We start from the raw sequence: 12010 nt of genomic DNA, 5'->3' as shown, positions 1-12010 counted from the left end.
ACTTGAAAACACATTCTCCCCAAAAAATTCAGTATAAACATATCTTCATATTGGGGTCTGGGCATGTGTAAGACAGGCTTCTAGACCACCGCTAGACTTTGAGTGACAATAATAGAACTTCTGATAAGAAAACAAAATTTCTGGACTGCACTCGTAGGCTTTCTGTTTAGTAGGAGCACTGAGGGACAAGTGAGTTTACTGGGCGCCTACGTCACAGGCTTACCCTGGTCTGAAGTAGGCATCTGTTTCTCACTCACCCTTCATTCGTCTAGGTGACACTAGTACAGAGGGGAATAAAAAACATTCTCCACACCGAGTTGAATGAAGGTAAAGGGAAACCACAGGGCTCTGCGTGTTGGGATTTAGACTGGAAATACGCATTCACAACATGAGACAGAATCAACACAATAAACAAGGAACACTTGTTTTTTTCCTCTTTGCAACTGACCAGCTTCAGGATGTGTCAACCGACTCTTGGATCATGCTAAAAATAGTTCAGTCATGGAATCATCAAAAATACTCATTATATTTGAAGATCTGCATCATATCATTGATTGCAACACACCCATGCTATTGTGTACTGACATTTCCTCCGCAAATGTATCAACAAATAATATGTAATATTTATAGAGAACCTAAATATTACACAAGTCATATTTTTTAAGGATTTTAAGGCCAATTTGAAACAAGAGGCTACATGTTCACAACATGCACGCCACATGACTTTTAGTTTTAATCTTTTATTTGTATCTAGTGTGTTGACGCTGTAATAAGCTATGACTTGCTAAGGCTATACTTTCCATTTGCATCCCCTAAAGGGACCCAAGAAGAAATGAACTCTAAACTATCATGAACTGGATTTCACATGTCATGGGAGAGGAATAACTATGAAATACGAGGTCTCTAAAACAGAAATATCTCATCTTCCTGTTGTCACTGGAATGCATCACCCCCTTTAATTCTTAGGGTTTTCTAAATTATTGTACACGTTTAGAGAGAAAAAGCAAATTTCTAATAGTAAGATAAAAGTATCTATTTTTCTATGTTATATTAATACAGAGGTTGGGTTATTTTCATTCCTGACTTCATAAATGTCAGTGAACTCTGGGAAGATGGCACTGTTAAAACCCCCAGTGGTTGTCAGCACTTCCTCCCTTCTCACAGGTTTGCTTGTACATCAGGAAGATGTCAAGCGTCCTAACTCAGACAAAAATAATGAAAGAGACAAGCCAACTCCTCCTCACTCTGAAGTCTTTGAAATCCTCTAGAAGGCTCAGTTTCTCAGGCACAGACTCCAGATGGTCTAAGGCCACTCGGGTACTCTAGGAAAAGAACAAAACAAAGCATAAGGGGACTCGATCAAAAATTAATATTTTCAGAATCTGAATACTGAAAACAAGCCACACCACCAGCAAATTAAACTTCAAATTTATAGCCAAGTAAGAATAAATATTTTTAATAGATCTTTCAAATCAGGAGAATTAGTTCCTTTCACAAAGTATATGAGATGCATTTGCAAACCTGACTCCTCTAAAAGGCTTCCTAGATAATTGCTTTCAACTGACACGCTGTGAAATTTTCTATAGAGCATTTCATATTTGCATTAATTTACAAAAATTGCTTCAGTGAACACCAAAAATTAAGCACCAGGTGATAGTGAGGAGAGATGAGCTTGCGGTTGCATTTCTACGGAGCACATTCGACACCCTCAAATGTTGTCATTGCGAAGAAAAGAGTTCTCAACCATTATGTTTAGGAAAGACACAAATGCAGAGCAGTTCTCAAAAGACAGAAGAAATGTCTGAAATCAAACATCTGTAGCAGAGGCAGAAGACTGCTGATTATAAATCAGTAAGTTATTACAAAGCCATTGAATAGCTGGTTCTGTTACACCCACCCACCAATGTGGATGTCAAGAGGGAATGATCTTAAAATGACCTCCTGGATGCTCAGTGGTTAGATCTACCTTGAGCTAAAGATGGTGTATGTACAGGAAACCGGTGTTAGCTTTCTAATTGGAGATGAATTTTAATTATCAAAACAAAACAAAACCCCACAGGTGATGTATGACTCAGGGCATAACTCTCGGAGCAGCAGATCAGTTAGTAGCCGGAGTGTCATTGGATCTAGCAACGAGATCCCCATGCTCTTTCACCGTAGACCTTTTCATGGGACTGCAGGAGGTCTGCTCTGAGACAGAGAACTAGCCACCATGTCAGATTTTGTGTTTTAGGGTTTGGTATTCACCAACACATGGCTCAACAGTAATTAGCTTAAGTGATATCCATGTGGTGGATTAAGTCACTAAAGGAGGCAAGTCATATGGCTGTAATATTTCATTTTCCTGAAGATCAGAGAGTAAAACAGCTGCCTGCTCAGCCTTACAGACCAGGCAGTGATGACACACACACCTTTAATCCCAGTAGCCCCATACTAGATTGCCATAGAAACTGGGCCATAATGGTGCAAGCCTTTAATCCCAGAACTAGAGAGAAATATAAGGAGGAGACAGCTCTCATTTAAGTCTCATTCTGAGATTTTTTGAGGCAGGATCACCATTTCAGACTGAGGTAGAGGTAAGAGCCAGAGGCTGGGTGTTTTGCTTTTCTGACCTTCAGGTTGAACCCCAACATCTGTCTCTGGGTTTTTATTAATCGGACTACAGGTGACCTGGCTTTAGATTGCGTGGTTAGGTCTGACTTATGGGTATGGCAGAAGTTTTGATTTGAGAAGAACTCATCACTCTCCACTCAGTCTCCCCCTTGATTCGTACTCCATTCCAGAGGTTCTGTGCTCTGCCTGCTGTCTCCCACCAGGGCCTCACCAAGGCAATTTTTTCAGAGCCCAGACATTATGTCTCCCACAGCTGCTGGGCATGGATGTGCCCAATGGATGGATACAAGAAACTAATGGGATGCCTTTGTTCAACACATTTTCAGTTCACCCCTCCCCACCTCCTCCTTCGTCAGTAACTGCACTAATGAGCTCAATCAAAAGCCTAGCTGGAATTCTGCAGAGCAACCCCCTTGACAGGCACGTGGGATTTGTCTCTCCTGTTCTGAGTTCTGTGTGGCTTTTCCAGTGTTTTGAAGCTCCAGCTGTTTTCTGGCTTTGTCTATACAAATCAGCACTCCTGTTCTTCAGAAGCCTGTAGAGAGCAAGGAGAATGCAGCCGCCACCATTTTGAACAGGAACTTGTTTTGTGCTGTTCCAAGTTAGCAAAGTGTTCTTTCTCAGGGTCTATTGAAAAGATTTAGTATTTTGTTCTTTCTGCTTAACATTTATATTATTGTTAGTTTTTCTGCTTCGTGTACTTACTTAAACTGCCATACATTTTAAATGGCTTCACTTCATTTTTCCATGGGTTGGAAAGATTCATCAAAACGACATTTTTCTTAACATAAGATACAGCATGTAGGCTTCAGAAATCAGGGAGTTGCGTTTTTGTTGTTGTTGTTTGTTTTTAGTCACTTTGTAAGCTATATTTACTTAAGTAATAAAATTAGAGATATTTAAGAACTATATTAATTCTTGGAAATAAAACACAAAGCAAAGCTCTGATGACTATTTTAAGAGAAAACTGTGCAATGAATAAAACCCTTTCCATAAGCAGATCCTAATAGACTTTCAGCACTAAAATTTTATTTCTTCTTTTTTAACCTCATGTTTTCTTCTCATTTGGGAGTAATCCTCCAAACCTGTGTTGTAATAGCGCCATTTGTTGTAATAGGAGCGGCGGGGCTGCATCCCCAGCACCCTGGCTGCCTGGCTAGCTTATGCCCCGCAATAACAACACACAAACTGTATTCATTTAAACACTACTTGGCCCATTTCTATCTAGCCTCTTCTAGGCTAATTCTCACATATTAATTTAGCGCATTTCTAATCATCTGTGTAGCACCACTAGTGCGCTTACCAGGAAGATTCTAGCCTACGTCCATCCTGGGTCAGAGCTGCCTGGGAGAGAGGAGCCTGGCATCTCTGCTCCAGAGAGCAGAGCTGTCAAGTCTGTGCTCACTTCCTCTTCCTCCCAGCATTCTGTTCTGTTTACTCCTCCCACCTATGTTTTAACCTATCAGGTTATTGCTTAACCAATGAAATCAACAGATTGATATATGACACTCCCACATCAAACCTGGACTAAGTATTTTAAACTCATTTATTTCTCAAAATAAGCAGATAACCTCTATAAAACCTGAGTAATTTTCAACCAAACAGGTGATTTTGTGACCATTCTCTATTTTTTTTGCACACTCCCATATCAGTTTATTATGACGATGATATTTTGGGTGTATATCCAAACGGTTGCATTACTGTGGCATCCATGAAAAGTCTTTGCCCCATTAGTAAGCACAGTTATTTGTAAAGCATCTCTGACTCCATGGACTCTCTGCATATTTCCTTGTAGTTTATTTTCAATTGATATGTGTGTGTGTATGTCTGCGTTATCTCTCTGTGTGTGTATGTCTGTGTGTGTATGTCTGTGTCTGTGTGTATGTGTATGTCTGTGTGTATGTCTGTGTGTGTGTATGTCTGTGAGTGTATGTCTGTGTGTGTATGTCTGTGTGTGTATGTCTGTGTATATGTATATCTGTGTGTGTGTCTGTGTGTATATGTGTGTGTATGTGTGTGTGTGTGCATGTGTGTGTAGATGTTGCCTAATAATTAAAAGATATGGAGAAGTCCCCATTAACAATCCACAGACCAATTTTTTAAGCATATTGCTGTATATGGCAGCAGCAAATGATGTGATTAATTCAATTCTTTAAAAAATATCAGATATTCACAGAAAGGTTTAAAAATGTTTCTGCTTGAGCATGGCAGCACGTGCCTATAATCTCAGGAGTTGGGAAGTGGAGGCAAGAGAACCTCAAATTCAAAGCCACGCTGGAATACCAAGTGAGTCCATACCAAAAACAAGAGGCCCGCTTCTGAAAAGTACTGTAACAGTTGTCACAGCATGTTTTACACAACAGACGAGTTAGGAAGCAGGATATATATATAGATATANTATACACCATATATATTTCTAGCTCCCTGAAGGGAGCTGTAGTCTCATGGCTAAGAGGTACGGGTTAATTCCAACCCTGTTTGGAAGTATAATGAAAGATTAAACCAAAAACTATAATTTACCTGTAAATTCAACCCTGAGTTACACTTTAATCTGCTCTGAGCTCCTCATACCACCATATGCAGTGTAGGCATATTACTGTGAATAATTTATATAGATGAGGCCATGAAGGACCAGAGTATAAATGATAACTGACAATCACTCAGTCACAAAACCATGAAGCAGATTCCAGTAGCCGGGATGCAGAAATGGCAATGTTCTCACTACAAAAAAATTCCCTCCACATTTATATAACAATAAGCTAACAAGGCATGGAAGGATCCAGAAGCTGTAATTGTGGCTGCTTTATTTCCAACCCCTTTCCAACTATCAACACTTTTCAGCCACTCTCTGAAGATGTGTGCTTGATAAGACTGTTTTTGTTAGAGGTGCTTTGAGAGGAAAACATGAAGAATTTCACCTTTTATGCTCAGGACCATGCATATCTAAGTATCCATGCATATGCACAGCAGTCAGAAAGACAGACAGACAGACAGACAGACACACACAAGTCTGGATATCATAATGTGTGGGACTAGAGCATAAACACCAGCTCACAAGAGTTTCCTCAAATAAATGTTGACTGAACAAAAACAAATGCAGTTATCATGCACTAAACAGTCTAAAGAACTCGTGCATTTTTCTTAAATGCCAAAAGTCTGGCATTTGCTTTTATTTTCTCCTAAAAGTGTAAGTGATAGAAGAAACTGGAATTTAAAAACCCTGTCTGTGAGCCCCTGTGGCTCGCCCCTTACAGATGTGTTCACATGTCTGTCAACAAAAGCAAAGCACAGGCTGCCAGCTTTACTCTTCCAAAATTTCAACACACGTCAGACGCCTATGGAGCTGAGAAATCTGAGCTGGCCTGTAGAACTGTTCGCTTAGATCTTCCTTTGTTTCGGACCAGAAGGAAACGGAATAATGTCACATGACAGCATAAGTACATCCATTAGGATTAAAGAGAGGAATTCATTACGAATATTAGATCCTGTCTCCTGTGGGGAAAACGCACGGAACAAATCTGACCATACTTCTCTTTGTAAAAATGCACATCTGCTTAATTTGATTAATATATAGTAAATATAATTTCCTTACCCATATTGAACTCATATGTGCAGAAGATGAAGGAGAATTTGTCTATATTTTTAAGACTGTGGATATTTCTGGCACAACGTACATGTTAAATAAACAAGGTTATGAAGCAATTTATTTGGGTTCAAAAATGCAATTCTATTTCATTTGGAAAGAAATCTACTGCAAAAGTTTCCTGACAAATGGCTGAACGGTGGTGAAAAGACCTGAGTAAACACGGTTCAAGGAGAGGAAAAGTGAGCTCACATAGAGGATGAACTGTGCGCCTTTCACTGATGGTGACTCGATCCAGCACAGCTGTATTGGCATTGAAGGGTCCTGTTTTTATCCAAACTGTCTAACACTCTCTGGAACCAACCCGAACAGTAGCCGAGAACAGGCCTGCAAAGCCTGGTGCTGCTGCTGCACATCCTTCAGGAGGCCCCGAGGAGAAAGCTAGCTGTGTGGCTTCCTCCAGACGCTAAAAGAATCCTCCATTTATACACTTCGCAGCCCTGCAAAGCCTGGTGCTGTTGATGACATCCAGCAAGAGGCCCTGAGAGGAAAGCTGTGTGGAGTCCTCCAAATGCCAAAAGTCTCTGTGTTCCATTTGCCACTATAAACCCTGGAGAGACCCTAAGAAGCCCTATGGAGAACCTACATCTGTTACTTGTTAACTGGACACAGGACCAACCTGCCCTTTAGATACTTGTCCTTATACCCACAGATTAGGACAGCTTACAGCCCTCGCTGAAGAAGCTTCTTTCTGCAGTGAGTAGAGGTTAATACAAAGACCCACAGCTGGTCAGAGAAAGGAACTTCTGTATCAGACTCCTTCTGCCCAGAATACTGCAAAGGAGGGAAATGTGCAGGTTCTAGTGGTTAAAAGATAGGGAAGAGTGCTGTGGAGTTAGTTGTGTCTTCTGGACATGTCAAGACCGTACCTACAACAGCTGTGGATGACTGCAGAAGACCCGCACAAGATAGAGCCAGTCAACATCCAGCATAGATATGGGAGAGGCTCATGATAGCCCACCTCTAGCTGACAGCTACTGGCAACTGATGGCAGCTGATGGAAGGAGGGTCAGTTTTCTGCAGGGGTGTTGTTATTCCTAGATGGTTACCCACACAAACACAGGGAACACTATAGTCAGTGAGTTAATAAACAAACAAACAACAAAATTCAGAAGATGACCTAAAGTTGGGAGAGGAACAGAGAGGAGGAATTGGAAGAAAATGGAGCAATGAATAAGTGATGATAAAGACTGAATAATTATTTTCTTAGAAGGAGAAGATACATTTTCCCACAGATTTCTCATTCTAGATTATAGAGTCAATCTTTTTATTAGCGTACAAATGACACAGAGTTCTTTCCAAGTAAGTGGTTTGAAGGGTTTTTCCTGACGAGAAAATACCAAGAATGAAGTGAAGGATGAGAAGATGGGGAACAAAGTAACGTGTTTCTTTGTTGGAAACACTCCAGATTGTCTCTATAAACACTGTTCTTGGGCTGGAGAGATGGCTCAGTGGTTAAGAGCACTGACTGCTCTTTCAAAGGTCCTGAGTTCGATTCCCAGCACCCACATGGCAGCTCACAACTGTCTGTAATTCCAATTCCAGGGGACCCGACACCCATGGCAAATCACCAATGCACATAAAATAAATAAATAATAAATAAGAGATTTAAATACTGTTCTTGCCACTCCCTGCTATGAAGAACATAGTTCCTTCTGAGTGCTGAACAATATGTTAGCTACTTACAGATTCTTGACAATGGATGTTCTATTTTTTTAGTGGAAATAATTTTATTTCTTCAAATTGAAACTAAAACGCACTCACAAGGAGGGAAACTGAACACTGGGGAGGGAACTGAAGTTACCATCCCTTACTGAGGGGACTCACAATTCCAGGAATGTTCGTTACATGTATTTTGTGGTTTAAGGAATATCACTTAGCCCCATCCTTCTAAGCCACAGTTTTTTATTTTTAATGGGGAGAAATAATGGGAGTCTTTATCATCCTGTACCCATCGGCAGCAGTTGTGATTAGCAGGAAAAGGCTGGACCTGAAAGTGCACTGGAAACTGTCAAGTACTTTCCAAACATCAAGCACAGAAAAAAATATTGAATCGGAGGCACCATCAACTATAGTAACTTTCAAATAGCAGAGAGGCACTGAACATCAAGCTATAATTGCAGCAAATAAAGACTAAACAAAAAGGGCAATGTGGAGAAACAAGTTCATTTTAGAAATGGACCTGACATTATATAGACATTATTTAAAAATATAAAAGAAGAATACCACATACATTTTGAACGTACTGTACTCTCCTCTATTTCACCTTTTCATCTATCAAAATGATTTCTATATTTCTCTCTCTCCCTCCTATTTCTCTCTCTCTCTCTCTCTCTCTCTCTCTCTCTCTCTCTCTCTCTCTCTCTCAGATAGTTTATTCTAGATAGAATCAAATTTGAGTGACTATGACCTGGAAAATCAGAGTCTTACTCAAAGGATAAAGAAAACCAGACATCACTTCAAAAACTCTGCTTTGATTAAAACATCAGGACTTTTCATGCCTGGATTATGAAATCAGATGATAAACTTGGTCACACCATCTGAGAGCACATTCCCAGGGACGGCGACAGTGGTGATGGCCATCTTCAACGCCACTGATATTCACATACACCAAGTTACCGAATATTTCTGTCACTTTTTATATTTATTAAATAATTTTATAATGAGATTTAAATATATTGTTCATAATAGTTAATAACCCAATGAAATAGTTCTAAGTGATAAAATAATACCAAACTTGTTTTAATGAAATAACACATGAAAATGATGTTATAATATTAATTTCATCATGTTCCTTGTTATGGCTTCTTACCCTAAATCCCTAGTATTAATGTTTAAAAGATTCAAGTGTTTTCAATATATATATTCAATATATAGTTAAACATATATTCAATTAATTCAATATATTCAGTATAATCTGGGTTAAAAATATAATTTTTAAATAAAACTTTAAATCCATTTACTGTAGCAATAGATACAATAATATTTGGTTTAACTCTTCTTATTAAAATTATAAAGATGATATCAATTTCTAAAACAACATTCATATTTTATACCTTAAGGAATGATGTTTTTTATTAAATTGACATTGTCTCATAGTATAATTAGCCAAGATTTAAAAAATAATTGAACAATGTTTAAGTTTTCTTGCTAATAAAAACAGAGGACAATACTGTAGTGTCTTCGCCCAGAGTCTCACTTATAACTATTCAAATATTAGTAAGATAATAACTGTATAAATGTGGGAACATAGAATCAACTTAGTTCTTTAAAAATGTTATTTTGATTATTTAAAGTACATGTTTTCTTTATCTGCTATCTCCGCTCTACTAGGCAAACTGTATTTCTGATAACCTTCATTTTAGGTAAAGAAATCATGTCACATGTACCTTATTTGGGCTTTATTTAGCCTTCCTTGCCCATCTCAGTGTCAGAACTAGCATCCTTTAGTAGCAGATAAAAATCTTCTCAAATCTATTAAGTGGCAGACCACTAACTCCCACCACCTCAAAGACTCCAAATAGCACTAGACAGCACTGAGGCCAACAGGAAAGCTTCTCCCATCTGCTGCATCTACTTCTCTGAAGGACCCACCAATGTACTTTAAACTTGCCTTGATTTATGACTTTCTTTGCTATGCAAAACTATGGAAATTCAAGAAACTGCTTCCATGCTGGAATAAACGAGCATTTGCAAGCACACAGGAAGCAAGAAATGTATAGAGATCATATACATACCCATCACCTGATGCTAATAGCATTGCTGCATCTCCTATGTCACATGTCAACCATTTTTATCAAAAATTTAAAATAGATAAAGCCTCTAATTCAATTTATATTTTGGGTATGTTTCCAGAGTAAATTAACAGAGTGCTGTAGTGCATACCCTCTAGCAACTTTGACATGCACACCATTAATTCCAGTGAAATACTAGTGTACATTTTCCCCATGTGTGTGTACACATTAGTGAGTATGTGAGATGCCTATGTGTACATGTGCACGTGAAGGCCGAGGACAAACTTTGAGTATTGTTCCTGAGGATGTATTATTATTACTAGCTGTATCATCTCTCACTGGGACATGGGGCACACTGAGTTGGCTATGCTGGATAGCCAACTAGGCTTGGGGACTTTTTGTTTCTCTGCCTCTTCAGCACAAGAATTATTAGTGTGTTCTACCATGTATGGCTTTTTACAGGGCTGCTGGGAGTTGAACTCAGTCAGGTCTTCATGCTTGTCTGGCAAGTACTATACTAACTGAGCTATCTCCTTAGCCTTTAGGGTATTGTTTAAGTATAAAGTTTACATATAATAGAATATGAAATCTTAAGGGAACAGGCTAGCTGTTGTTTTATATCACAGTTCAGCTATGCTTCCATAGAGAAGGCTCCCTTGCCTTCTCTGATTCTATCAAAGGAACTCTCTACTACCTTATTAATCTTACTTTGGTATCCTTTATCAGAGGACAAGTATATTTTTCTATATAACTGTTGGTCTCAAGAAAGTAATCACAACAATCATAGAAAATATTTTCCCAGCATGCAACTCAATGTTTGCAAAGGCGAGATAGTCAGCAAAAGATTTTTTCAATGAATAAATGATTGTCCAATGAAAGAAAGATTTTCATATTTAGCTCACCTACAACTTTTACTGAATGTCAACTCTGCAGTGAACACTGTCCTACAGGTGAGTAAGCAAGATAAAAATCTGTCTGTCCTCAGGAGGGCTACATTATCCTGGGGAAAGAAACAATTCCTAAAACACACACTGTCAGAGAAGACTAGAACCAGGGCAACGTGGCAGGGAAGATCAGGGTGTCACTTTAAACACCTGCTAATCATACCCACTAGCCCCTAGCTTGAATGCCTTAGAGTAAAATGAAGGTGGGAACGAGTTATAAGAATGCCCCTGCATCAGCTGCTGAACATTTGGGATAGACCAAACTAAAAACGAAAGCACCAAGGAAGCATCCCACCTCTTAACCTGCGGGAATAAATGCCTGAGAACCTGGCATGGCCAGGTGGGCATAAGCCCAGGGAGGTCAAGGCGAGAGCGAAGATGCCTGGAGCAAGATCTCAGACAGCTCCTGAGGCTGTGGTCAAGTCTCAGTGTTCACACACACTACCCAAGTAGAGTAAGAAGGGTGAGGTCTCTTATTCTAAAATAAGTATTCCGGATGTTATTTAGAGAAGACTGTCGGCCCCTGACTCCTAATTAAGAGTGGAATTTGTGGAGCTCGGGGTTTGATTTTTGTTTGTTTATTTAGCACTTCTAGGGAAAGTACCCAGGGTCTTGCACAGGTCAGGAAAATGCGATGCCACTAGGCCCTAGGAATTGTGGAATTTGGGAGTATTCAAGGAAGGCTGGGGAACAACATAGAGGTTCTGAGAGAGGCCATTGGTGTGTTGTTCTGTGAAAGTTCTGATAAGAATTCCCAAGAGGCCACAGGTGTCACCCCAATGCTCCCAATTAAACACAAAATTCTCATACTTCAAGATCGTGACATAAAGTTCTGAGGATGTCATCTGTTCATAAACTATCTTCTGTACGTATAACACTTTTTCTTTTCTTTTTCAATAGCTTTCTATTTAAGGAACTGAAGCACAAATTCTAATTGGTTTTAATGATACAAACCCAGAGTCAGATATTGGGGTAAATGCTGAATGATCAGAGAGACAAAGGAGCAAGCTACAGCCACCTTGCCAACTTCTCAGTTAAAATGGGGCCAAGCTCCTGTCTCTGCCCTGCCTTATGAC

General features: G+C 39.3%; 1 protein-coding gene across 3 annotated transcripts in view; it reads right to left on the bottom strand.

The window, feature by feature from the left end:
- Window positions 1–12010, bottom strand: part of Cep128 (centrosomal protein 128) — a 340975-nt gene that overhangs the window by 22072 nt on the left and 306893 nt on the right. For all 3 annotated transcript variants that reach the window (XM_050152396.1, XM_050152395.1, XM_050152394.1), the window contains one exon: window positions 1245–1322. In XM_050152396.1, coding sequence (XP_050008353.1) covers window positions 1245–1322 — 78 coding nt within the window. The remainder of the gene's footprint in view (window positions 1–1244; window positions 1323–12010) is intronic.

The sequence above is a fragment of the Alexandromys fortis genome, unplaced genomic scaffold (genome assembly GCF_014885135.2).
Source record: "Alexandromys fortis isolate MF-2015 unplaced genomic scaffold, M_Fortis_MF-2015_v1.1 scaffold_47, whole genome shotgun sequence".
In the NCBI taxonomy this organism is placed as follows: Eukaryota; Metazoa; Chordata; class Mammalia; order Rodentia; family Cricetidae; genus Alexandromys; species Alexandromys fortis.
Note: the sequence above shows the minus strand (reverse complement) of the source record. Positions and strands in the feature narration are given on the sequence as shown.